We start from the raw sequence: 23,596 nt of genomic DNA on the forward strand, positions 1-23,596 counted from the left end.
AGCCCGTCGCCATCTTGAACTCTGGCTGAGTAATAAATTGCCCCAAGCCGGAACCCGGGCTTTCTTAAGACGCGCCTTACTGAGAGGGTTCACGTTGCTCTGAGTCCTTGTCGTGGCCCTGCGGTTGGCGGTTTCCGCGTGGCCCGGAGCGAGGGTAGGCCACGCGTAGCTTTTTTGCCCGGCTCCAAGATGGACGGCAGCGGGGACGGGGGAGGCCGCCCTGGGGGAGCACGTGTCGCGCTGCTGGCCTTTCCCGGGGCTGCTGGGATGGTGGCGGAATCCGGAGGCCTCCCGCCGCCGTCGGGCAGGGAGGCTGGCGGAGGCGGGGCCGCGGCCGCCCCTGAGAGGCGCCCCGGAGGCGGCGGCGGCGGCCCAGCTTCTTCTTTCCTCGCACAGCCAGGCGGACCCCGCTCGAGGCCCGCGTCGCCATGGCCGCGGTTCCCGAGTTGCTGCAGCAGCAGGAGGAGGACCGCAGTAAGGTGAGGCCCTCCTCGCCCTCATGCTCCAGGACGGCAGGCCACGCCGACCTCCTGGAGCCCCTGATTCCTTCCCTTACCCCTTGGGGGCTGCTCGTGCAGCCCTGTTTCTCCGCGAAGGCCACCCCCCACCGCCACGCGGAGGCTCCCGCCGGACCCCGCGTGCCCTTTGCTCCTTCCTCTTTGAGGGCTGCGGACCCAAGGCGAGAGCCGGCGTCGCGGGACCAGTCCCTGCTAGCACACGCCCGGGTGTCGGGTACGGAAGGCGCGTGGCAGGTCTTTGGAGCTCCGCTGTGGAGGCACGAGAAAGTACTCTCACGTAAAAAGTTAGGAAAGCTTCTGGGTTTGTAAGGATTCGACGGTGAACGTGAAATGCACTTGACGTGCAGTAAATGGTATATTTTGGTTCTGTTGCCTTCGAACTGCCAGTCCTCCTCCCCCCATTCCCCTCCCCCTCTTTGGGAAAGCTTTTTGGCCCAAATACTGGGGAAATTCCATCAAGTCAAATCTGAAGCGTGTTCTTTAGAACTTTATAAACGCCAAATGCGTCACTGGGGGAATTTCGTCATTTTTAGTAGGTACTGAAATACTTGTTAAACTTAGTTTTCCTTTTAAAAACTTGCGTGTTTGTGTAAGCTATCCCCATGTCCCTTAAATCTTGAGTTCTAAAAGATAATGCAGTAAGCTTGGGTTATTGTGGCCAATTAAAGATCGAGAGAGGTCTCTCATCGGTCTTTTACACTTGCTGATTTCGTAATTAATAAAGATGGGTACGAGACGCGTTACGTGCGGAATCACCACCATGAAAGTTTTTCTCACAGAAAATGGGAAAAAAAAAACCCTAAGAATACAAAGCATTGTCAAGTGTAAGTAACCTGGAAGGCATTTTAATAGCGTTACATCTACTCAGAAGTCAAAGGCAACCTTTGATCCACGCAGCACGTGGGCAGAGACTGTTTTCCATCTAGGAAGTAGCCAAGTGAAACACAGCTAGCTGGATTCTTCAGCAAGGGTTAGTTACTGAAGTGCAGCTTGGTGTGTGAGGGCAGGGTCTTGATGGGGGTACTTTTTATATTTTTGAGAGTCGAAGCAAAGTGTTCTTTGTTTAACCGAAAGTGGGAGCTTGAGATCATGATTCTAGAATACTGTAGCTGTAGTTTTCTTTATAGGAGTTTAGATGCTTGAATAGGAATGTTAACGGCAGTTTTTTTCCCCTCCCCATCTGGTACCTCATCTCTTGATCCAGAATCTGTTTTATACAGCTATTTAAAAGGACTTAAGGGGCGCCTGGGTGGCTCAGTGGGTTAAAGCCTCTGCCTTCCGCTCCGGTGGTGATCCCAGGGTTCTGGGATTGAGCTCTGCATCGGGCTCTCTGCTCCGCAGGGAGCCTGCTTCCTTCTCTCTCTGCCTGCCTCTCTGCCTAGTTGTGATTTCTCTCTGTCAAATAAATAAAATATTATAAATAAATAAAAGGACTTAATTCCTTCAAGTGACCTTCCTGTGTTACTGCACTATATTGTAGCTGGCTTTTTTTTTTTTAAGATTTTATTTTTTATTTATTTGACAGAGAGAGATCACAAGTAGATATAGAGGCAGGCAGAGAGCCCTATGTGAGACTCCATCCCAGGACCCCGAGATCATGACCTGAGCTGAAGGCAGCGGCTTAACCCACTGAGCCACCCAGGCGCCCCTGTAGCTGGCTTTTAAAGTAATTTTCCTACCATTCATGCTCCGACAGGACTGGGGGATTATAAAGGCTATTTCCTGCCTGTTTTAGTGGATACAGGAAAGGATTATACAGCATTATTACTAAGTTACAGAAATCAGGAAATAAAAAAGTCTAATAATACCACTCTAACTCTTGGCTTCGTCTTGCTTCTCTTTTTTTTTTTTTTTTTTTAAAGATTTTATTTATTTGAAAGACAGCCACACGTTGTGAAGAGGGGTGGAGAGAGAAGGTGAAGGGACTCCCGTTGAGCAGTGAACTGGACCCTGGGATCAGGACCTGAGCAGATGCTTCACAAACTGAGCCTCAAAAGGAGGCTCCCTCATTCTGCTTTCTTAATCTGTGATCCACAGCCAGCCCTGTCTTGTGGATCAAGTATAGGTGTTTCTCACTGTTAGGAAAAAGGGAGTATGGGAAAAATGAGAAATAACCGGAAGTCAGATCTTGGGCAAACTGTTTTCTTGCCATAATACAGCTTTGTTAGCCAAGTGAAGTATTTTACGTTTTTACAGCAAATGTCTTAAATGTGAACTTCTCACTTCGGGATTTACATGAGGCTAAGGATGGGGTTTAGATCACTAGTAAAGTAGGGAACATAACTGACTTGAGGATTTTGAATGCCCATGCAGTTAAGTACTCTTTTCAACTTGTTCAGCAAAACTAAAAAGAGTATTGGTTTGTATCTGGTAGTCTGATAATTCCGCTTAGTTACATCCGTTAGTTGGGGGTGTTAGGATTTGTCCCCTTTCTCAGAAAGCAGTTAAGGAAAAGAGATACATGATAAATTTTGTTTTTCTAACTTATCCTCTACTGATAGGAAAGATTGTATTTTGATTTTTGGAAAAGTAAGGTTTTACCAAGTTGCTCTTTTTTTTTTTTTTTTTTTAATTTTTTATTTATTTATTTGACACAGAGAGAGATCACAAGTAGGCAGAGAGGAGCAGGCTCCCCACTAAGCAGAGAGCCCCATGCAGGCCCTGCTCCCGGGACCCTGCCCGAGCCAAAGGCAGAGGCTTAACCCACTGAGCAGCCCAGGCGCCCACCAAGTCGCTCTTGAAAAGGTTAAAACATTGACAGCATTTTAGGCCTTATCATCATGATAAACTAGTACCGAGATACCCCATTCCTCCAGAGTTCTGTAGTGTCTTGGAGTTTTTCGTAGGGGAGAATAATTGGAGATTATGCAGAACCTTGTTCCTGCAAAAATAGTTATCCTGGCCTATCTGGGCCTTCCCTTTGTAAAAAAGTCGTTAAAATATGTAGGCAGCATGTGTGAGTTTCTGCTTAGAGAGTCAGTGTCTATTTAAGTTAATGAGTCTCATTCCTGTTAGTCTAGCAAACCTATGGTAAGTTGAATGTGGGTCCTGATTGCCTGTTGGACTTTCTTTTTAAGATTTTACTTTTATTTATTTGAGAGATCACAAGTAGGCAGAGAGAGAGGAGGAAGCAGGCTCTCTGCAGAGAGCCTGATGTGGGGCTCAATCCTAGGACCCCGGGATCATGACCTGAGCTGAAGGCAGAGGCTTTAACCCACTGAGCCACCCAGGCACCCTTGGACTCTGGTAGCAATTTATTATTTAAAAAAAGAGTCCAGTTAAATTTAACACATAAGAAAAGCTGTGAGGTGATACTCTTCTCTGTCTACAGCTATTACAGCTTGGCCCTTCAGTAGTTGGTTATGTGAACTTTGGTTGAGTGGTGTCTCCTCTGCCAGTCATTAATGTTTATGGTGTTACTCTGGTTTGCAGCTAGTTGTTTTTATTTTATTTAAAGATTTTATTTATCTAAGGGACATCATGAATAGGAGGGGCAGAGTGGGAGTGAGAGATAAAATTGTAAGTGGGCTCCACACTGAGCTTGGATCCTGACTGCAGGGTGCAATCCCAGGACCCTGCGATCATGACCTGAGCTGAAACCATGACCTGAGCTGAAACCGATCATGACCTGAGCTGAAACCGAGTCAGATGCTTAACAGACTGCTGCCCAGGTGTCCTGTGCATAAAGATTTTATTTGACAAAGAACACAAGCAGGGGAAGCAGCAGGGAGAGGAAGAAACAGACTCCCCTCTGAGCAGAGAGCCCTATGTGGGGCTCAATCCCAGGATCCTGGGATCATGACCTAAGTGGAAGGCAGATGCTTAATCCTGCCCTGTGTCTTTTTAAACTGGTGTGGAAGTTGTAGGGACACTGTTCTCTTTCAGCTTGGGTGAAGAGTGACCTACAATTTGTTATAGGAACAATATTGAACTTCTAAAAATACTATAGCAAGTCCAAATTTACTAATTTCTGTGGACCAAAGTTTATACCAAATGCCTGACTTCATTTTTCTTAGTTTACTGCACGCCAGAAGTATGACTTAATTGGAGCTGCCCACACCTTAGTTCTGGATCAGTAACGTGTACAGTGTGTCTTAGGATCCTTATTTGTGAATACTGCTTTAGAAGTCATAATGTGCTCTCCTTGTTTTGGCTGTGAGAAGGAATGGTCAAGGGAGAGTTTTCTGTATCTTGAGATTCTCCTTTGGTGAAACCTAAACATCTAATACAGAGCTTTTTTAAAAAAATTTTTAATTTTTTTTATTCATTTTGAGACAGGGAGAAGCAGACTCCTCACTGAGCCAGGAGCCTGATGTGGGACTCAATCCCAGGACCCTGGGATCATGACCTAAGCTGAAGTCAGATGCTTAACCATCTGAGCTACCCAGGCACCCCAGACCTTTGGTTTAAAGCACGACTTCTCAACCTAAATACTGTGCACATTTTTGCCTGATAATTTTTTGTTGTGGTGAACTGTACTGTGCATTGTAGGGTGTTCAGTATCCCTGGCCTCTGCTGGGTGATGATTCCCTTCCCCCCAGTAGTGAGAGTAAAATTATGATTTGTAAAATGTCCATTTAGAATCACTTGGTAACTTTTCTCCCTAAGATGGTATGATATGTGTGGGTCAGGTTGTGTTAAAGAGACTAATACTTAGTAAGCCCATTACAAATTTTGTTAGATCTAGGATTGATAAATCTTAAGGAAGTAATAATGCTGTATAAAAACGTAAGCATTGGGGCGCCTGGGTGGCTCAGTGCGTTAAGCCTCTGCCTTCAGCTCAGGTCATGATCTCAGGGACCTGGGATGGAGCCCCACATCAGGCTCTTTGCTCAGCGGGAAGCCTGCTTCCCCCTCTATCTCTCTGCCTGCCTCTCTGACTCCTTGTGATCTCCGTCTGTCAAATAAATAAAATGTTAAAAAAAAAAAAGATGGAAAAAGGTGGTTTTCTTCAGCAGGTTCAGGGCAGTTGAAGGTTATAGGGGCAGCTGTGTTCACCATGGTGGAGTTCAGTGCCACTGTGGAAGCCTGAGGCTGTTGGGGGCTCTGACACAGCACTCGTAGAGCGTTGTGGGCCAAGATGTAAGCTCACTGAGAAGCGTGCTGTGTTTAGAACTGGTGTTGTTAATACCCTGCTTTTTGAACATCTTGCTTTGTTTGTCAGGGCTTGAATGCTTGAGGAAATTAGGCAAGAGTAGTTCTGTAGGTTAGTACTCCGAATTCTTCAAATAACCATTGTGAAAGGGTCATGCAGTGAAGTTAGATAGTATTTTAAGGAAACAGCCTAACTTCTAATGAACCCAGTTCTTTTGAGGAAAGTATTTCAGAGCTTTGTAAAATTCTGCCTTTAACTTTTTGAAACGGCAGGAAGACAGCTGCAGGACATCTTGTCTCACATGAATGTGGCAAACTTCTCACAAGTATAAATTGAAGTTTCACTGCATGATTTAGCTTTCCAAAAAGCTATTTCTTAACCTCTTAACACCTATTTATAATTGGCCAATGAGTTAACTCTTAAAAGAGATCTTCACCCTAAAAGAGGAATGTGGAAATCATCAGCTGTTTCACACCCCAAATGCAAACCATAAATACACAGCAGGGAGTGTGTTAAGTTGTAGTTGGAGGAGCAGAGAAATGACTGAACTTCCTTCACTTCAGAAATTGGGTCCTTGGCTTGATTCCCTCCTGCTTTTCTTTTCACAAATTTGGTGTAACTTTTAAGGTACTACTATGGTCTGGAGACAAAGGGTAATTTTCTCAAGATAGTTGCCTGCAGTGTACATTTTCTGCCTGAAGAGTTTATGGTTTACTACTTTTGTTGGGGTCGGTGTAAATTGTGAAGAGTACAAATGCAGATGTCACCAATTTCCAAGGCTTTCACTTGACCTTTCATGGAGAGCACTACAAAGCTTGAACACTGTGCTAATGGATACAGGGAGCTGGTGAATGATAAAATTTTCAAAAGCTGGTGTTGCAGTCTTTTGTACTTGAATGATCTGGGAAATGTGCCTTACCTCTGACTCAAAGCAGAAGAAATACCACCATGAGCCTTCTCTTTGCATGCTATGATTTGTGTCTCAAATTTCGATGACACAAGCTTAACCTCAGATAGTTCTCTGCCCATGTTGCTGAACCACATCATTGGTGGTAAAGGTAAATTCTTTTTATTCTCAAATCTGTGTCTGTTTCATCTTCGGTTGATCATAAAGTAAGTTCATGAGGATCAGGCAGTGAATGTGTGCAGTTTATGTGCTGCCTAAGCCACCATGGTGGTTAATGTTTCTGAACACCCTCGTCAAGGTGACTAATGTGTAAAATGTCAGGTTTGTTTCAGAGTGCCCTGGACTTGGTAGACCAAGAAACTGTGGGGGAGCAGCCTTGCCTTGGTGGGGAGGCAAAGGACTAGAGCTCTGAATGAATTTGTTGGAGCTACTTCCTCTGTGGTGTTGGTTTATTGCTTCCTAGTAGAACTTCTGTGCTGCAAGATCATTACAGATCATACAGTTTAACCCATTTGTTTTGTGAATTCATTTGAAAATAATTCAGGTATCTGGCACATAGATGGATTTCTTGAATTAAGGTATTTAAGCCAGTAATTGAACTTAATCTCTTTCTGGTTGCTTTTTGGAATTTGACTAGTTCATAGGCTTGCAGCTTTGTGAAGTGATGATTCAGTTTATCCATTCGCTGAGTGCGCTGCACTGACCTTCTTCCAAGCCTCGGTTCCTGTTCTAGGAACTTGGGGCTACGTAGCCTCCAAATGCCCTGCAGTCTGCGGTGTTCTACCGTGGGCAGCTTGTGTGTTGGTAGACTACCGGTTAGAACGGTTGGTGTCAGCAGGGATGGGTCCCTCTGGGTCCCATCTCACCAAGATGAGTGGTAGAAATCTGATCACTTGCTGCAGCCCTTTATCTAGTTTTAGAAGCGTATGACTTCCATAACTATTAGCTGTGTTTGTAGACTGAAGTTTTCCAGAAGCCTTTGGTTCTGTTATTTTTGAGGACTAAGATGATGATAACGGCAGGACTGAATTGCAGAAGGGGAGACCCAGTTGGTGTGGGGGGAGGGAGGCAGGAGATGTGACAATTAACTGTAAAAGCAGAGCTCATACATTGCTTAGAGTTGATTGAATTGCTTTTCATGCACCAGTGCTTTGATGAAAAGCTGGAATTGAATGCGGATAATAAATAGGTTTTGGTTACCTTTCAGGATGGAGAAAAACTAACAAACACTTGGAGTAAGCAGTACTTGAACCATGAAGAGGGCTTTGGAGGAAGATATGGTATTAGAGCACTTGTTGTGAATTGAAATAGTAGCAGAATGTGTTTCACAAGTATGATCATGTTGTGAGTCTTGTTTTCAGAACTACAAATGTACAGTAAGTCTGCAGCTGAGCATTTTATTTATTTACTCACTAATGAGTATTGGGCTAGGCAAGGTGGGCATACCTTTCTAGCAGAAATAACCTGTTTCTTGGTTCTTGTGATCAAAATGAAAATCTGGTTTACAAGGCAGGCTTCGTGGCTGCTGTTTTGGCTCCATGCTGTTAACAGACCTTTGGTGGATAATGTGTCATGTTGCCTCCCTCCCTGATAGGGTCTTAGTTCCTAGGCAGTGGGAGGGATTGATTACAAAGCAAAAGCCTTAGGAGAAAGAAACAGTTTGAAGGGAAGACACATTGGTATCGCATTTGCTAGCATATCCAATTTCTCCTGTGTACAAAACTGGTTTTATTTTTTATTTTCAAATTTTTATTTAAGTTGTAGTTAGTTAACATACAGTGTAACATTGGTTTTAGGAACAGAATCTAGTGATTCATCACTTAGTATAATACCCAGTGCTCAACAATAGTGCCCTCCTTAATACCCATCATTTCGTCCACCCCCATCCATAGTAGTTCAGTGTAAATGGCTATTCAGCTAGCCCCCATTCTAGCAGAGCAGAATTGCTGTGAGATAATTTCTTCCCATTGTGTTGTTTTGTCATTTTGGTTGTATGTTGCTAGTGGAAACTGGAGTCTTTCGTCACCATAACGTTTACTACATCCTGTGTAAGTATTTTCTGTGTTCTTCAGTCACATAGGTGGGTACCCTTTGCCATGTGTAAGCCATTAAACCATTTGTAGAGGGAGCTTTGCAGATGGTGGTATCTTGTACCAGGGTGAGTTATAAGTAAGATTTGGATCAGAATTGGTCCTTAGAGCTCAGAGCTCTGCAGAATTGTTCTGTAGTAGTGTCAGGTGCCCCAGCTGTAAAGGTGATAAACAGGTAAGGGAAGTGCACAGGGATTCTGTATCAGTTTTTCTCTTTCTCAGGTTCTTTTAGCAAGCATTCATATTTTTTCAAAAGGATTTTTATTGGAGAGAGCGTGAGCATGGGGAAGGAGCAGAGAGAGGGCGAAGCATTCTCCCTTCTGAGCATGGGGCTCTATCCCAGGACCTGACCCGAGCTGAAGGCAGACGCCTAACCAATGGAGCCACCCAGGCCCCATAGCATTCAGGTTTTTTTTTTTTTTTTTTTTTAACAGTTAAAAATTTGCATTCTAAATGGAACAGTGCTTGTTTCCTACCCCTTCTCCCCCCTTTTTAAAGATTATCGTAATCCTCGTAAGAAATAATCTGGTAGGGAAGTATTTTGGGTCTGAAACACTATCTGAAACTTTGGGTATGTGATGCAGTGGTTTCTATGGAAATCTATGAAAGAAAGTTTTAAAACTTCCATTGTTTGAGAATAGGTAACGTTTTAAATTGGGTTCTCAGGAGGTACCTAAGGAACTGGGAAACAGAAAAATTAATACGCCTAAGGTTAGATAGTTGAAGTCTGCCTCCTTCTAGGCATTTTGGCATCTGTGGCCCAAGTCAAAGACTGACAGTGTTGGCCTACAGTGCTAAGCAGTACTCTGAATACTCCTTTAGGAAAGGGGATGGAGGTGGGTGAATGGGGGAAAGTTTATGGAGGGGTGCAATCCTTATACTCTCCATCCTGGTGATTTATTTAGCAAGCATTGTGGCATGGGGCAGTTGGGTGTTTTTGTTGACTAAGCAGGAGGAATGCTGACCTTTTAATCACACTTGTGCTTCCGGACTCAGGATACAGTGCTGACTTAGAAGCTTTGAATATTTCACAACCTTTTCCTCCTTGATGATGTATCTGCTTCATTATTTGGAGGGTTATATGCTTTTTCAGAACAAGAAAGTTCATTTAGCTTGTGAATGAGGACTCTTGAGTTGGTGATGGCCTGAATGTGTGGAATTTTGCTAGTATCTTTTTTTCAGACAACAATTCTTTAAGCCTCAAATGCAGACTTACTGTGTTATCTGGGGGGTTTTTTGGAGGATAAGACTATCATGTCAGGTGGTTGGATTTTTGTTTGAATTCTAAGGTGATGTGTCCTGGCAAAAATGATTATATGTTGGAGAAGCTTGGATGCTTGGTATCCTATGATGGAAAGTGTTTTGAAGCCTCCAGTGGTTTTTGCGATTTCTTTGAGCCCTTGTTGCAAAGAACAAAACAAAAACAAACAAAACCTGGTATTTCTGTGCTGACAAGAAAGGAAGGTAGTAATATAGTAAGTAGCCTGGGGTTTTACCTCTGTGTGGATGAACCTATGGGAAGAGAGGAAACCAGGATAATTTCTTGCGTGGAACAAAAAGCAGTTGGGAAAGTCGATTGTAGCTTTGAGGTACTTAAATGAACCCCATTTACTAGATTACGTTTCCTTTGGGTCCTTCAATCTTAATTCAAAATGTAGTCCATGTGGAGTTTGTAGGCTCATGGAGTTTGCTTCACTTGTAGTGTGCTAAAATGGAATCTTTGGTGTTCAGAAATTGAGAGCTGGCTAGGAACCAGGATTTGTGACTTCTTGGGAGCTGGAATATTAGGAAAGAGCAGCTGTTTGAATGTACCTCAGACCTGTCCCATGGGATACCCTGTCTTTGCAGCAGTATCTCTTGCCTCTTTTATACCTGGCCTACTTTGTTTCCTGGACTACCAGAAATAAACATAAGATAGGTGGGATGGCCAGTATGCTCTGCAATCTGATTTTGTGTGTATTTTGAGGTCTTTTCCAACACTGTATTTGTCCAGTGACAAATGAACAGAAGAAGGAAGGAAGCTTTTATCAGAAATATGTCAGCTGGAGTCACAGTTGTGATAAAAGGAAGTATTCCTGACCTTGAAGCCTTATCTCTGTTTGCAGAGATCTCATAAATGGACATGTGAAAATTAAGCCAAACAAGCAAATATTTCATAGGTGTAATCAAGAATCCATTTGGGGGGGCACCTGGGTGGCTCAGTGGTTTAAGCCGCTGCCTTCGGCTCAGGTCATGATCTCAGGGTCCTGGGATCAAGTCCCGCATTGGGCTCTCTGCTTGGCAGGGAGCCTGCTTCCTTTTCACTCTCTCTGCCTGCCTCTCTGCCTACTTGTGATCTCTCTCTCTCTGTCAAATAAATAAATAAAATTAAAAAAAAAAGAATCCATTTGGAAGAAGTATTGAGGTTGAGATGTCAGGGACTGTAAAGTATACTGTGTTCTTATTAATACCTGAAGCCTTTGAGTAGGAACTCTTTATTCTTTATTATTTGAAGCTTCTTTCTTAGAGGAGAGCCATTGTTCAAGGGCTGACTGGTTTTTGCAGCTTAAAATTTTTTAGTTTGCAGTGCTTATAAGGAAAAGAAGGTACTGATCTCTTCTAAGATAGAGAGGAGAGAGAAATAATCATTTTTGGTATGTGAATATATTTAATCTTTATAGAACTGACTGAACCAACTTTTCTAGTTTCTGAGGTTAAACTTGGTGTTAAACTTCAAATTTTGAAGGGAAATTTTCCAAAGGGAAATTCAGAGGGAAGTAACTTCGTATTCCCTGCTCTGTTATCCTCTTAATGCCAGTCTTCACTTGGCATTCCCCGGGTTCAGTAATCTAGAGTGTAGTAAGTAGTCTGGGGTTTTACCTCTGTGTGGATGAACCTATGGGAAGAGAGGAAACCAGGATAATTTCTTGGCGTGGAACAAAAAGGAAACTAGTTTCCTAGTTGGGTGTGAGGGGGATGAGCTGCTTATTCTGCATATACTGTCATGCTGTGTTTGTATCACATCTTCAGATTGACCCTCAGCTTGTCTGCTTTCAGAATTAGGACACTTACCATGTTTTAGATTTAGTGGGAAAGCTATTTTAACCACATCCCCTCAACAGTCTAGTTCTTTCAAAATTCTTCTTAAACTGGGAAAAAGAAATTGGGTATTCCTTTCCTCTGAATTTCTAGATAACAAAATCCGTTACTTTCGCTTCCGGGGCAGTGTTCACACTTGTCCTCATGTGCCAAGAAGGTGGTATTTTGGGGCGCCTGGGTGGCTCAGTGGGTTAAAGCCTCTGCCTTCAGCCCTGCATTGGGCTTTCTGCTCAGCAGGAAGCCTGCTCCCGCCTCCTGCCTGCCTCTCTGCCTACTTGTGATCTGTGATCTCTCTGTCAACTATAAATAAAATCTTTAAAAAGGGGGGGGGGCGGATTTTCCCAATTGAGGCCTTTGTTTTTATAATCTACATCTTGTGTCTAGATTTTTCATCTCTTTGAAACAGTCTCTGACTATAAATTGGTTCTCTTGAGATAATTTTTCTTTTATACACATGACCGTTTTGTGTATTTGTTTTTTTAGTTTCTAAGTTAGTTCAGTTCTTTGTACTATCTGGTAATGCCTCTTGAATGTTCTTTGTAGTTGGGGCATTTATTTATTCTGTCTAGTTCCAAGCCACTTTAGTTGAAATATTTGGTTAAGTGTATTTTTCCCATAGACATAAAATCATCTCATTCCTTTATTCAGAAATACAGGAATATTTTCGACCTACCCATTCATTTAAAGAGCAGGTTTCCCTACAATTTCAAATAAATGTAAGAGCCAACTAAACTGACTTTGTTATAAATGATCTTGTATAGAATGCTTTTTAATTCCTAGATTGCATTTTTGGAGGGATACTTTTAACACTACAGTGAAGTTGAGACTAATAGCCAAAAACTGTCTTTCAGCTGAGATCTGTATCTGTGGACCTGAACGTTGATCCCTCACTTCAGATTGACATACCTGATGCACTCAGTGAGAGAGAGAAGGTCAAATTTACTGTGCACACCAAGGTAAGTGACAGAGTGACTTTAATGATCAAAGCAATACTATGTTGTAGCTTTTTGATTCACGGTGGGCAAGAAGAGATGTCCTCAACTGAAATGATTGCTGTTTGTTTGCCGTGTAACACTACTGCTGAGGGAGAACATACCTCATCTTGCTTGTAGTGAGCATCAGATAAGTGCTCTCACTTCAGCATTTTCCACTGTGGGGGAGCCCCAGGGCTGTGGGTATTGCTGATGTTTGGGTGGCTTGTACTCTGCTTCATGAGGAAGCAGACCAGGCAGCCATGTGTGGAGCCACTACCTGCACAGCGCAGATCTTCCCCCTTTGTTTTTATTTGCGTGAGGGAGAAGTGCTTGCTTTTTCCGGTATTTAATAAGTTATTGGTCTTTGCCTCTTCTGTTTGCTGTGATTCAGAACACTTTTTCCTCATCCAATTTTTATTTATTTTAAAAAGATTTTATTTATTTGACAGAGATTACAAGTAAGCATAGAGGCAGGCAGGGGGTGGGGAAAAGGCCCCTCGCAAAGCAGAGAGCCTGATGAAGGACTTGATTCCAGGACCCTGAGATCATGACCTGAGCGGAAGGCAGAGAACCCACGGAACCACGCAGGTGCCCCTCCTCATCCAGTTTTTTAAAAAGATTTTGTTTTAGAGAAAGCACAATTGGGGGGGGCAGAGAGAGAGGGAAAGATAATCTGTAGCAGACTCCCCATGGAGCCTGAAGCCCAGGGCTCTATCGCCAACCCTGAGAACATGATCTGAGCTGAAAATCAAGAGTCAGTCTGAACTATCCAAGCACCTTACATACAGATTTTTAATTTGACAAAGGCAATATGCCAGTCTAAAAAATGTGGAAAATAAATACAATGTTTCAGAATCCATCCTTTCAGGAACATTTTCAGTGTGCTTTCTCCTTCCATACTAGTTAAAATGCACTGAATGCTGGTCTTATGCCAGGCATTGTTGTAAAGATTTACATGTATTTAATTTTCTCTTTATAATAACCTTATGGTATTATTGTATCATTACAGGTGAGGAAACTGTGCCACAGGTTTAAGTAAAATAAATAGCTAAGGCACAATTTGAATAGGACAAACTGCCCCCCCCTGCTTTGCTACCATGCGACAAAACTTTTATTAACATTTTGAACAGCTGTTGAGAAAACCAGTGACTCAACTATTACCGAAATTGCTAATTTCTAAACTTAAATTGAGGCAAAATGGCTAAAAAGTGCGAAGCAGTGCCATCATTGGGCACTATGAATTCAAGACTGAAGATGCTATACAAAGCTTTTGGGTTATAGCACATCTCCAGCATAGAGACATGCTTTATGTATGGTCCTTCCCCGTGTGGATTTCCCTTAATACCTTGGTGGCTTGGGGCACCTGGGTGGCTCAGTGGGTTGAGCCACTGCCTTTGGCTCGGGTCGTGATCTCAGGGTCCTGGGATCGAGCCCCACATTGGGTTCTCTGCTCAGCGGGGAGCCTGCATCCCCCTCTCTCTCTGCCTGCCTCTCTACTTGTGATCTCTCTCTCTCTCTCTCTCTCTGTCAAATAAATAAATAAAACCTTTAAAAAAAAAATACCTTGGTGGCTTGATTAGCATACGTCACTCAGGAGGCAGCGTGACAACTATGTGATTATATCTGCCTGACTTGACCTGAGAGGTAGAGTTTTGTGAAAAGAATTCCTTAAAGAACATGTTGAATCTTCAGGGGTGACTTTTTTTTGTTTTTTTGTTTAAGATTTTATTTATTTATTTGACAGACAGAGATCACAAGTAGGCAGAGAGAGAGGAGGAAGCAGGCTCCCTGCTTAGCAGAGAGCCTGATGTGGGGGTGGATCCCAGGACCTGGGATCATGACCTGAGCTGAAGGCAGAGGCTTTAACCCACTGAGCCCCCCAGGTTCCCCTTCAGGGGTGACTTTTATTATAGTGAGGAGATCACCTGTTGCTGCTTTTGTTCTTGACTGGGTCTCACTGAGATGTTTTGTCATGCAGAATTTTCCCATAGCACCAGCCCAGGAAACCCAAACCACTTCATCAAAAAGTGGTGGTTACCAGTTAACTTCTTACTGTTTTTTCATAGACCACGCTATCCACGTTTCAGAACCCAGAGTTCTCTGTTACAAGGCAACATGAAGACTTTGTGTGGCTACATGACACTCTTATTGAAACTGCAGACTATGCTGGGCTTATTGTAAGTGCATTTTGGAAAATCAGATACTTTCTGAAGCCAGTTTCTTCTACCTTATCGTATTTGTTTTGTTTAAAGAGACTTTTACCCATTTTTTTATAATGGGTTGTGAAAACTGTCTGATTTCATCTACCAAGTAGAGTATGTGCTATTGTAATGGCTAAACTACATAAGAGTTGTGTTATAACTATGAGGTGAAGCATACAGTCTTAAGACCTGTATAATAGACTAATTAGTTTCATGGCTTGAATCTTCTCTACCTTTTGGGTTTGGTATTTTCTCTGGTACTTTTGGGCATCAAGTAGAATTGATTTCTAGGAAAACCTCAGTGGTGGTGATGGTGTATAGTAGATTTCTCAAAAGTGTTGTCCACTCAAGAAGTAGGAGAAGCAGTTGTCTTTGTGCTAATAAAAGTAGTCCTGAAGCTTGTGTCTGAGAATATTCTGTTCACCTAAAATTGGAATCTTTTTATTATCTTCTGAAATTGAAAATTGTCTTTAATGTCTAGAGCCTATTTTTTTTTAAAGATTTTTTAAAAAGATTTTATTTATTTGACAGAGATCACAAGTAGGCAGAGAGGCAGGCGGTTGGGGGTGGGTATGCAGGCTCCCTGCTGAGCAGAGAGCCGGATGTGGGGTTCAATCCCAGGACCCTGGGATCATGTCTTGAGCCAAAGGCAGAGGCTTTAACCCACTGAGCCACCCAGGTGCCCCTAGAGCCTGATCTTGATGGTGCTTCATTGACTTCATTTTAGCACTGATAGTAATATATACATTTTAAACTGACATTGAAGCAGGCTAAGCACTCTTATCCCCTATAAATCATCCGTAATGGGTAACCTGAATAAATGAGAGTCTGAGTGTCCAGTTGTGGGGAGGACACTTAAGAGAAAAACAGGCTGACCTCTTAGATAGCCCCACTGGCATAGGCACTGAGTAGATTATCACTGCTGGAACAAGAGTGCTTGTGAGTTAACCTGCCTTTCCTACAGATTCCACCTGCTCCTACGAAGCCTGACTTTGATGGCCCTCGAGAAAAGATGCAGAAATTGGGAGAGGGTGAAGGGTCTATGACCAAAGAAGAATTTGCTAAGATGAAGCAAGAGCTGGAAGCGTAAGTGGGTTTTCTTGATAGGACTCTGTTCTTTTTTAGTATTTTATTTATTTGACAGACAGAGATCACAAGTAGGCAGAGAGAGAGGGGGAAGCAATCTCCCCACTGAGCAGAGAGCCCAATATGGGACTCGATCCCAGGACCCTGGGATCATGACCTGAGCCGAAGACAGAGGCTTAACCCACTGAGCCACTCAGGCACCCCCAGGACTCTGTTCATTTGAAAAGAACCAAAGTGTATATAGAAATCAGAAGAAGCTGGCAGTTCTCTTAAAGTATGGAGTTAATTAGTTCTCTAATGCATGGTCTTGTAGAACTGCATTTTGCAGTTTGTCCCTATGGACACTGTGATTGTTTTCCCCCAGGTGGACTGCTTGTTATGGAATGCTGGTCTGCATAGTGAAGAAGAAAGCTTTTGTGTCTGTATGGATAAAGAACTCCTCAGGCTGCTGATAATGAACTAAGTTTCATTGCCTGAAGTTAAGTGACTAGAGGTGTAGCTGAAACTAGATTGTGATGTGGTTACGAGAAGCACTCTGAATAACAATCACATCGATGGTTGAAAGAAGTCCTAGGTTCACAGAAAGCATCTTTTAACTTGATTATAAGTATTTCAAACAAAAATGTATCACAGTTGGGGATTTATATTAAAGTTAGTTATGAAATTATCCTTGCACTTCTTTTTCTTGACCCTCTCTCCCTGCTCACACTGTCAGAGTGGTGCCCATTTCAGCAGTTGTCCTCCATGCTCTGCCCAGTGTCCATATTCTCTGGGGCTGGTGTTCACATGGCTCCAAGTACTAAGTCATTCCACACATGCTGGAGTACCTGTCATGGCATGTTCTTAGGATAAGGTACTGAGCACAATAGACTAAAATCCTACCACTAAGAAGTTTAGAGTGATCTGTAATGCCTAGCTTGAGATAAAGTCACTTTATAATGTGTGATAATTCCAAGCCTTATTAGACTTGAGTGCTGTGTATGTGGCTGCAGGACTAAGGCGTTTTGATAGTTGACGGAAGCCAGTGTTCTGTGGCTGCTAAATACTAGCAGTCATTGCATGTAGATTTGGGCTTTGTAGGCTTGCTCTCTCAGCTCCCGTTGTAGTATTACTTTCTCCTTCCGTTTTTTTTTCCCACAGGTTCCCAAATGGCAAATGCCTAATTATTAACTAGATAAAAGGTTGTACCAGAATGACTTGGTTCTAGTTTGAGTGTATTCCTTAAGTGGTATGAGCAGAACAGTGGTGATAACTGGGACCAATACTGGTTATTTAGTCAAGTGGTCCCAGCTTAATGCCTTGTGTGTTTCTCTTCTAGTGAGTATCTCGCGGTCTTTAAGAAGACTGTATCCTCGCATGAAGTTTTTCTACAGCGGCTCTCTTCTCACCCTGTTCTCAGTAAGGATCGCAACTTCCATGTGTTCCTGGAATATGATCAGGATGTAAGGCATTTTTGTTCCATTTCCATGATCCAGTGAAAATGCACATGACAATTTTTTTTTCTATTCTTCTCTCTTCTCTCCGCTACCCCCCCTTAGGAAAGGGAGAGGAGGGAGAGTGAGAGAATCCAGAACAGGCTTTATACTCAGCACAGAGCCCCAATGTGGAGCTTGTTCCGTCAGCCCTGAGATCATGACCTGAGCTGAAATCAAGAGTTGGATATGGATGCTTAACTGACTGAGCCACTCAGGCACCCCCACTTGACTGTTTTGTTTTTTTTTTTTAAATATGTTTGAGGGGCACCATGCTGCCTATCAGAAGAGCATGCACCTCTTGATCCTTGGGGTCATGAGTTTGAGCCCTACACTGGGTATAGAGATTGCTGTAAAAAAATAAAAATTGATGGAAATATTCTTGGTGGCCTAATAAATTTTCTGGAAAATTGACTTTTAAAGTACTGAATTTTTTAATGGCACAGTGAAATCCTTTTTTAGATACTGTCTCCACCTCCCCATTTCAAGATACTTTTATAAAATGCTACTTGAAGGGCGCCTGGGTGGCTCAGTGGGTTGGGCCGCTGCCTTCAGCTCAGGTCATGGTCTCAGGGTCCTGGGATCGAGTCCCGCATCGGACTCTCTGCTCGGCAGGGAGCCTGCTTCCCTCTCTCTCTCTCTCTGCCTACTTGTGATCTCTCTCTGTCAAATAAATAAATAAAATCTTTAAAAAAAAAAATAAAATGCTACTTGAAGATTACTTTTTGCCCCTTTTAATGAAGGACTGGTTTTTGCCCTCTGTTAATTTTGGGATTGTTATTTGTTTTGAAAGGTTTTATTTGAGAGAGAATAAGCGGCTGGGGGGCAGAGGGAGAGGGAGAAACAGACTGTTCACTGTGCAGGGAGCCTGATGTGGGAAGTCAGACACCCAACTTAACTGAGCCACACAGGCACCCCAATTTTGGGATTGAGAGGGATTTTCAATTCACATTTGCTTTTGGTTACCTGTTTGTTGGAAGGAATTGTATGTTTTGCACCCCTCCCCCCTTATTGAAAGATTTTATTTGAGAGTGGGTATGTAAGCACAAAAGCTGGGAGGGAGAGAGGGGGAGAAGCAGACTCCCAGCTGAGCTAGGAGTTGGACCTGGGGCTCCATCCCAGGACCTGGAGATGACCTGAGCTGAAGGCAGACACTTAACCATCTCTGCCATCCAGGAGCTCTCATTGCATTGCCCTTTTTTTCTCTCCCCCCCTTTAATTTTTTTTTAATTACTTCCTGATATATATAAGGCAGGCCCTTACTTAAAGTTTCTTTAGCGTCTTCGAACCAGTAAAGTTCAGTCAACAACATAGGACATTACAATAATTCAAGGAAAGATTTTTAAAGGCCACTATCTCATGCCTGGCTGGGTCAGTTGGAAGAGCATGCAACCCTTGATCTTGGGTCCATGAGTTCAGGCCCCATGTTGGGTGTAAAACCTTATAAATAAACAAATAAATACAACATAAAATAAAAGCCAGTGAGACTTAGTGCCACATATTTTTCCAGAATATCTTGCGTTGTACTTCTAGAACTATGACCAGTGTTAAAATTTTGCTATTTATTCCTATTTAGACCTGGTGGCTAAGATGGAATGAAAGATATTTTATATGTGTTCCTATACTTGGACACAGTATCACTTGGAAGATATTTAAAGCCAAAAGTACTTAGAAAAACATGTATACCATAAACTATTACATAATTTTCTTCTTTTTCCTTTTTCTTTTCTTTTTTTTTTCCCCTAGCTAAGTGTTCGGCGGAAAAATACCAAAGAGGTGTTTGGTGGCTTTTTCAAAAGTGTGGTGAAAAGTGCTGATGAGGTCCTTTTTTCTGGAGTTAAGGTAAGGGCTTTTAGCTTTTGCAGAAAACTCTTGACTTCGTGTGAATAGCTGATTTTTTATTTCTTCACAAGAGATATTTGTGAAACAAACGTATTAACTTCACAGAAATGTAAGTAATTTTTAAAATCTTGGGTATTTTTATCTACTTACTGAATTTTCACTTATATTTTTAAAATACCGTGTTTTTTGTTTGTTTGTTTGTTTGTTTTTTAAGATTTAGTTTATTTGACAGAGAGATCACAAGTAGGGAGAGAGAGAAAGAGGAAGAAGCAGGCTCGCCACCGAGCAGAGAGCCTGATTCAGGACTCAATCCCAGGACCCTGAGATCATGACCTGAGCCGAAGGCAGAGGCTTAACCCACTGAGCCACCCAGGCACCCCAGTACCGTGTTCTCTTAAGTGAGAGGATAAGAACAGTCTCATTTAATTTTTTTCTCCTTTTCTGTACAGAGAGCAGTTACCCAATTGTTATTTTTTATTTTTTTTTTTTTTCTTAAAGATTTTATTTATTTATTTGACAGAGATCACAAGTAGGCAGAGAGGCAGGCAGAGAGAGACGGAGAAGCAGGCTCCCTGCTAAGCAGATAGCCCGATGTGGGACTCAATCCCAGGACCCTGGGACCATGACCTGAGCCAAACGCAGAGGCTTCAACCCACTGAGCCACCCAGGCGCCCCAGTTACTCTTTTTTAAAAAGAAAATAAGCTATAAGATTATAGTATTTCATGACATTCTGCACAACTACACTGTCCACTTTGGTAGTCCCATCCGCACCAAATTTTTAATTTTATTTGTGTGTCAGATTTCAAGGATCTGATGTGGAGAAAAGACTGTAAAATGCTAAAAGTAGTTTCACCTGTTTTTTTGTAATTTTTTTTTTATAATGTGGCTACAAGAAAATTTTAAAATAGCGTATGTCATTCACATATTTCTGTTGCACAAAGCTGTCTTAAAAGACTAAATTGATATTTAGCTCTTCTCAGCCCCTTCCACTTTTTAGTTGAGTTACCATCTTGTGTCTAACATTGCCACTTGTTGAGGGTATGAGCAGCGAGGCCGGGTATAGGTTCTGAGTAGAGGGCATTGTCAGGAATTTGGAAACTGTAGGAAATTCTCCTTGGTGCATTTTAAGGTGTATGGGGCTGTCCTGTTCCCATATAACATGGAATGTTCGGCATCCCTGATTGGTGCCCACCAAATATACACCCCCTCGCCTCCCCTGCCTATACAATGATGTGGGTATCTACTACTAGGTTGCAACCTGCCAGGCAGAACCACTTCTCTTGCAGGATTGTTGGATGTTAGAGAGGATACCATAGTGTTCTGGGCATTGTTGAATGGCTCTTGAAAATGGTTTTCTCTGTTGACATTTCCTGCTAGCACTTGAGTTTTGCTAATCTTGGGTATGAAATGCTGTCTTGTTAGTTTGGGTTTTTCTGGTCCATAGAGGTTAAAGTTCTTATGCTTGAACTTATTTCCTTAATGTTTCTTCTAATGAAAAATACATTCATATTTTTCAGAGTTTTGCTTCTTAAATTTCTTTTTTCCCCTTTAGGAGGTAGATGACTTCTTTGAGCAAGAGAAGAATTTCCTCATTAACTATTACAATAGGATAAAGGATTCGTGTGCAAAAGCTGACAAAATGACCCGATCTCATAAAAGTAAATACCATTTACCCACTAGACACTTAACTTTGTTGATGTACTAGCTCTGTTCATATAAAAAGCGCTGTCCTTGTTTTTGCAGATGTTGCAGATGACTATATCCACACTGCAGCCTGCCTGCATAGCCTGGCTTTAGAAGAGCCCACGGTCATCAAAAAGTAAGTTTTGTTGGAAAAGCATTTTCCCTACTCCCCAGTTGACAATTCATGAATGGTATAATGAGGAATGATTATATGGTTTCACTTCTGCTTTTGAGTACCAGCTCATCAAGAGTAGAGGACAGTATGGTCTCTAGGACTCAAATCTTTACACAACCTGTGAACATAGACACATTTAAGATGTTTGTAGGGTACTCAGTGGGCACTTCTATAGCAAACACGGTAGCTCTTGTCAAAGATTTTATTTTTGTCAAACTGTCTCCTTTTTATATTGATTTAATTCTGGATTTTTGTCTGAATGAAGTTTGCCTTATACATTCTCTGGCAAATGGTGTTTCACCTGGACGGACTTCAGACTTATAAGTGCCCTAGACTTAAGAAATTTGTTTTGGTTAAGGTGGTCTTAAGGCGAATACAGTGACCCCAGTCTGGTTTTGAGCTTTTTTATATGAATTTTTCAGTTTCTTCATCCTGGGCTTTTCTGGTGTGAGGTTGCATTCTGCTTAACACCTAGGGCTTGCTTGGTATAATGGGTGGTTGTATTTCTGATTTGAAGATGGAAGTCCAGCTACTGTCAAAACCCAAATGAAACCTTGGCTTTTTAAAAATTTTCTTTACTTATTTAAATAACATATTATGTCTTTGGGATACCCATGGTGGCAGCTCATTAGAACCTGCCCTTGGTTAACACAGCTTTGACATTGATTAAAGACTATCTTGGAATACAGTTTCTGCATAGCAAGGTGGCTGAGGGGCACTGAGAGGTTGATAGCCACAAGTGTGGCACTGTAGATGTGCTTAGTTCTGTAACCATCTTCTCTGCTAGATTGGACCAGTTGGTGATGAAAGTACTACTTTGATGAATTAATTCTAAAGCACCAGTGGCTCAGATTCCTGCATTTACTCATTTATGTCTTACTGATAAGGTCTTATTTCATACATGATTTAAGACCGTAAGCCAAAATCACGTATATTTTTTCAGGTACCTATTGAAGGTTGCGGAGCTATTCGAAAAACTTAGGGTAAGGATTTCTATGTTGGTCTTCATAATACATATTTTGTAATCTATAAATTTCTGCTTAAATGATGGTGACCTTTACTTCTTTTTATTAGAAAGTAGAAAGTCGAGTCTCCTCTGATGAAGACTTAAAGCTGACAGAGCTTCTCCGATACTACATGCTCAACATAGAGGCTGCTAAGGTAAGGCAGCAGCAGTTATAATATAATAGAAGACCACGTTGCATTACCCAGAAGAGGTTTCATGTTAGAGATGTATTTTGTTGTCGAACAACAAAAGTTTTCCCATTTTGGTCTCTAGCAATTTTTCAGGATAAGTTTAACTACCATGTCCTGTCTGTTAATTTTTTTCTCAGGATCTCTTATACAGACGTACCAAAGCCCTCACTGACTATGAGAACTCAAACAAAGCCTTGGATAAAGCCCGGTTGAAAAGCAAAGATGTCAAGTTGGCTGAGGCACACCAGCAGGAATGCTGCCAGAAATTTGAACAGCTTTCTGAATCTGCAAAAGAAGGTTGAACAGGGCTACTCTTTACTTCTTGCTTTTTTATTTGGAAGTAATTGCAAACTTACAGAGAAAAGTTGCACAGATAATGCAGAGAACACCCGTGCATTCTTTACCAGGAGTCCCCTAGTTGTCCAGTTTGCCTCTTCTGCTTCCTCACTTGCACGTGCACATGGGGTGGGTTTTTTGTTTCTTGTTTTTCCTTTTTCAGTCATTTGAGATTAAGTTGTATCTGTTGTCCTTTTATCCCTAAAAAAAACTTTTTGTTGTGTATTTCTCTTACATCCCTATAGTATACTTACTGACTTTGGTAAACTTAGATATAATACACTCCAGCCTGTTGTCTATATTCTCAGTTTGTCGTTTGTCCCAGCAATGTCTTCTGTCTAGGGTTGCCGTTAGGCTCCCATAGCTCTTATGTCTCCTTTAATTTGGAAGGGACTGCTGCCCCTGCCTTTTTTTAAAATGATATTTGCCCTTTTTGGGAACCACAGGCTCTATAAATAGTGAATAGTGTTCCTCATTTTCGGAATGTCTGTTCTGTCATGAATAGGTTCTGTTTGTGCATTTCTTTAAAGATTTTATTTATTTACTTGACAGAGATCAGAAGTAGGCAGAGAGGCAGGCAGAGAGAGAGGAGGAAGCAGGCTCCCTGCCAAGCAGAGAGCCCCAATGTGGGGCTCGTTCCCAGGACCCTGGGATCATGACTGAGCCAAAGGCAGAGGCTTTAACCCACTGAGCCACCCAGGCACCCCGTTTGTGCATTTCTAGCAGAATACTGAGTTATGTGTCTTTCAGGTGTCCCATCTGAGGGCACTTTCTGTTCATTTTCTGCTCATTTGTGGTGTTAATTTTGATTACCCAATCAAGGTGTTGCCCAATTTCTTCACTGTATAGTTCATTTTTTTTCCCTGTGCTGCTAATCAGCAGTGTGTGGGGAGACAATTTAAGACCTTGCAGATAGCCTGCTCTTCATCATAGTTTCTCCC

General features: G+C 42.2%; 1 protein-coding gene and 1 non-coding gene across 4 annotated transcripts in view; both read left to right on the forward strand.

Moving 5' to 3' along the window:
* Window positions 1-14: 14 nt before the first annotated feature.
* Window positions 15-23,596, forward strand: part of SNX5 (sorting nexin 5) — a 28,089-nt gene continuing 4,507 nt past the window's right edge. Inside the window, exons 1-12 of one of the 3 annotated variants that reach the window (XM_045980697.1) lie at window positions 15-154; window positions 397-479; window positions 12,540-12,644; window positions 14,729-14,839; window positions 15,828-15,949; window positions 17,268-17,391; window positions 19,168-19,263; window positions 20,817-20,922; window positions 21,008-21,083; window positions 22,066-22,105; window positions 22,197-22,283; window positions 22,457-22,616. In XM_045980697.1, coding sequence (XP_045836653.1) covers window positions 429-479; window positions 12,540-12,644; window positions 14,729-14,839; window positions 15,828-15,949; window positions 17,268-17,391; window positions 19,168-19,263; window positions 20,817-20,922; window positions 21,008-21,083; window positions 22,066-22,105; window positions 22,197-22,283; window positions 22,457-22,616 — 1,078 coding nt within the window. In that variant the 5' untranslated portion in view covers window positions 15-154; window positions 397-428. Of the gene's footprint in view, window positions 155-396; window positions 480-670; window positions 872-12,539; window positions 12,645-14,728; window positions 14,840-15,827; window positions 15,950-17,267; window positions 17,392-19,167; window positions 19,264-20,816; window positions 20,923-21,007; window positions 21,084-22,065; window positions 22,106-22,196; window positions 22,284-22,456; window positions 22,617-23,596 lie in introns of those variants that run through there. The other 2 variants (XM_045980698.1, XM_045980699.1) reach the window with 2 other exon arrangements.
* On the forward strand, window positions 7,177-7,413 carry LOC123927351. Its single transcript, XR_006815434.1, has one exon. It is a non-coding gene; the product is annotated as a small nucleolar RNA SNORD17 (small nucleolar RNA).

Source organism: Meles meles, chromosome 16 (genome assembly GCF_922984935.1).
Source record: "Meles meles chromosome 16, mMelMel3.1 paternal haplotype, whole genome shotgun sequence".
NCBI classification, from domain to species: domain Eukaryota; kingdom Metazoa; phylum Chordata; class Mammalia; order Carnivora; family Mustelidae; genus Meles; species Meles meles.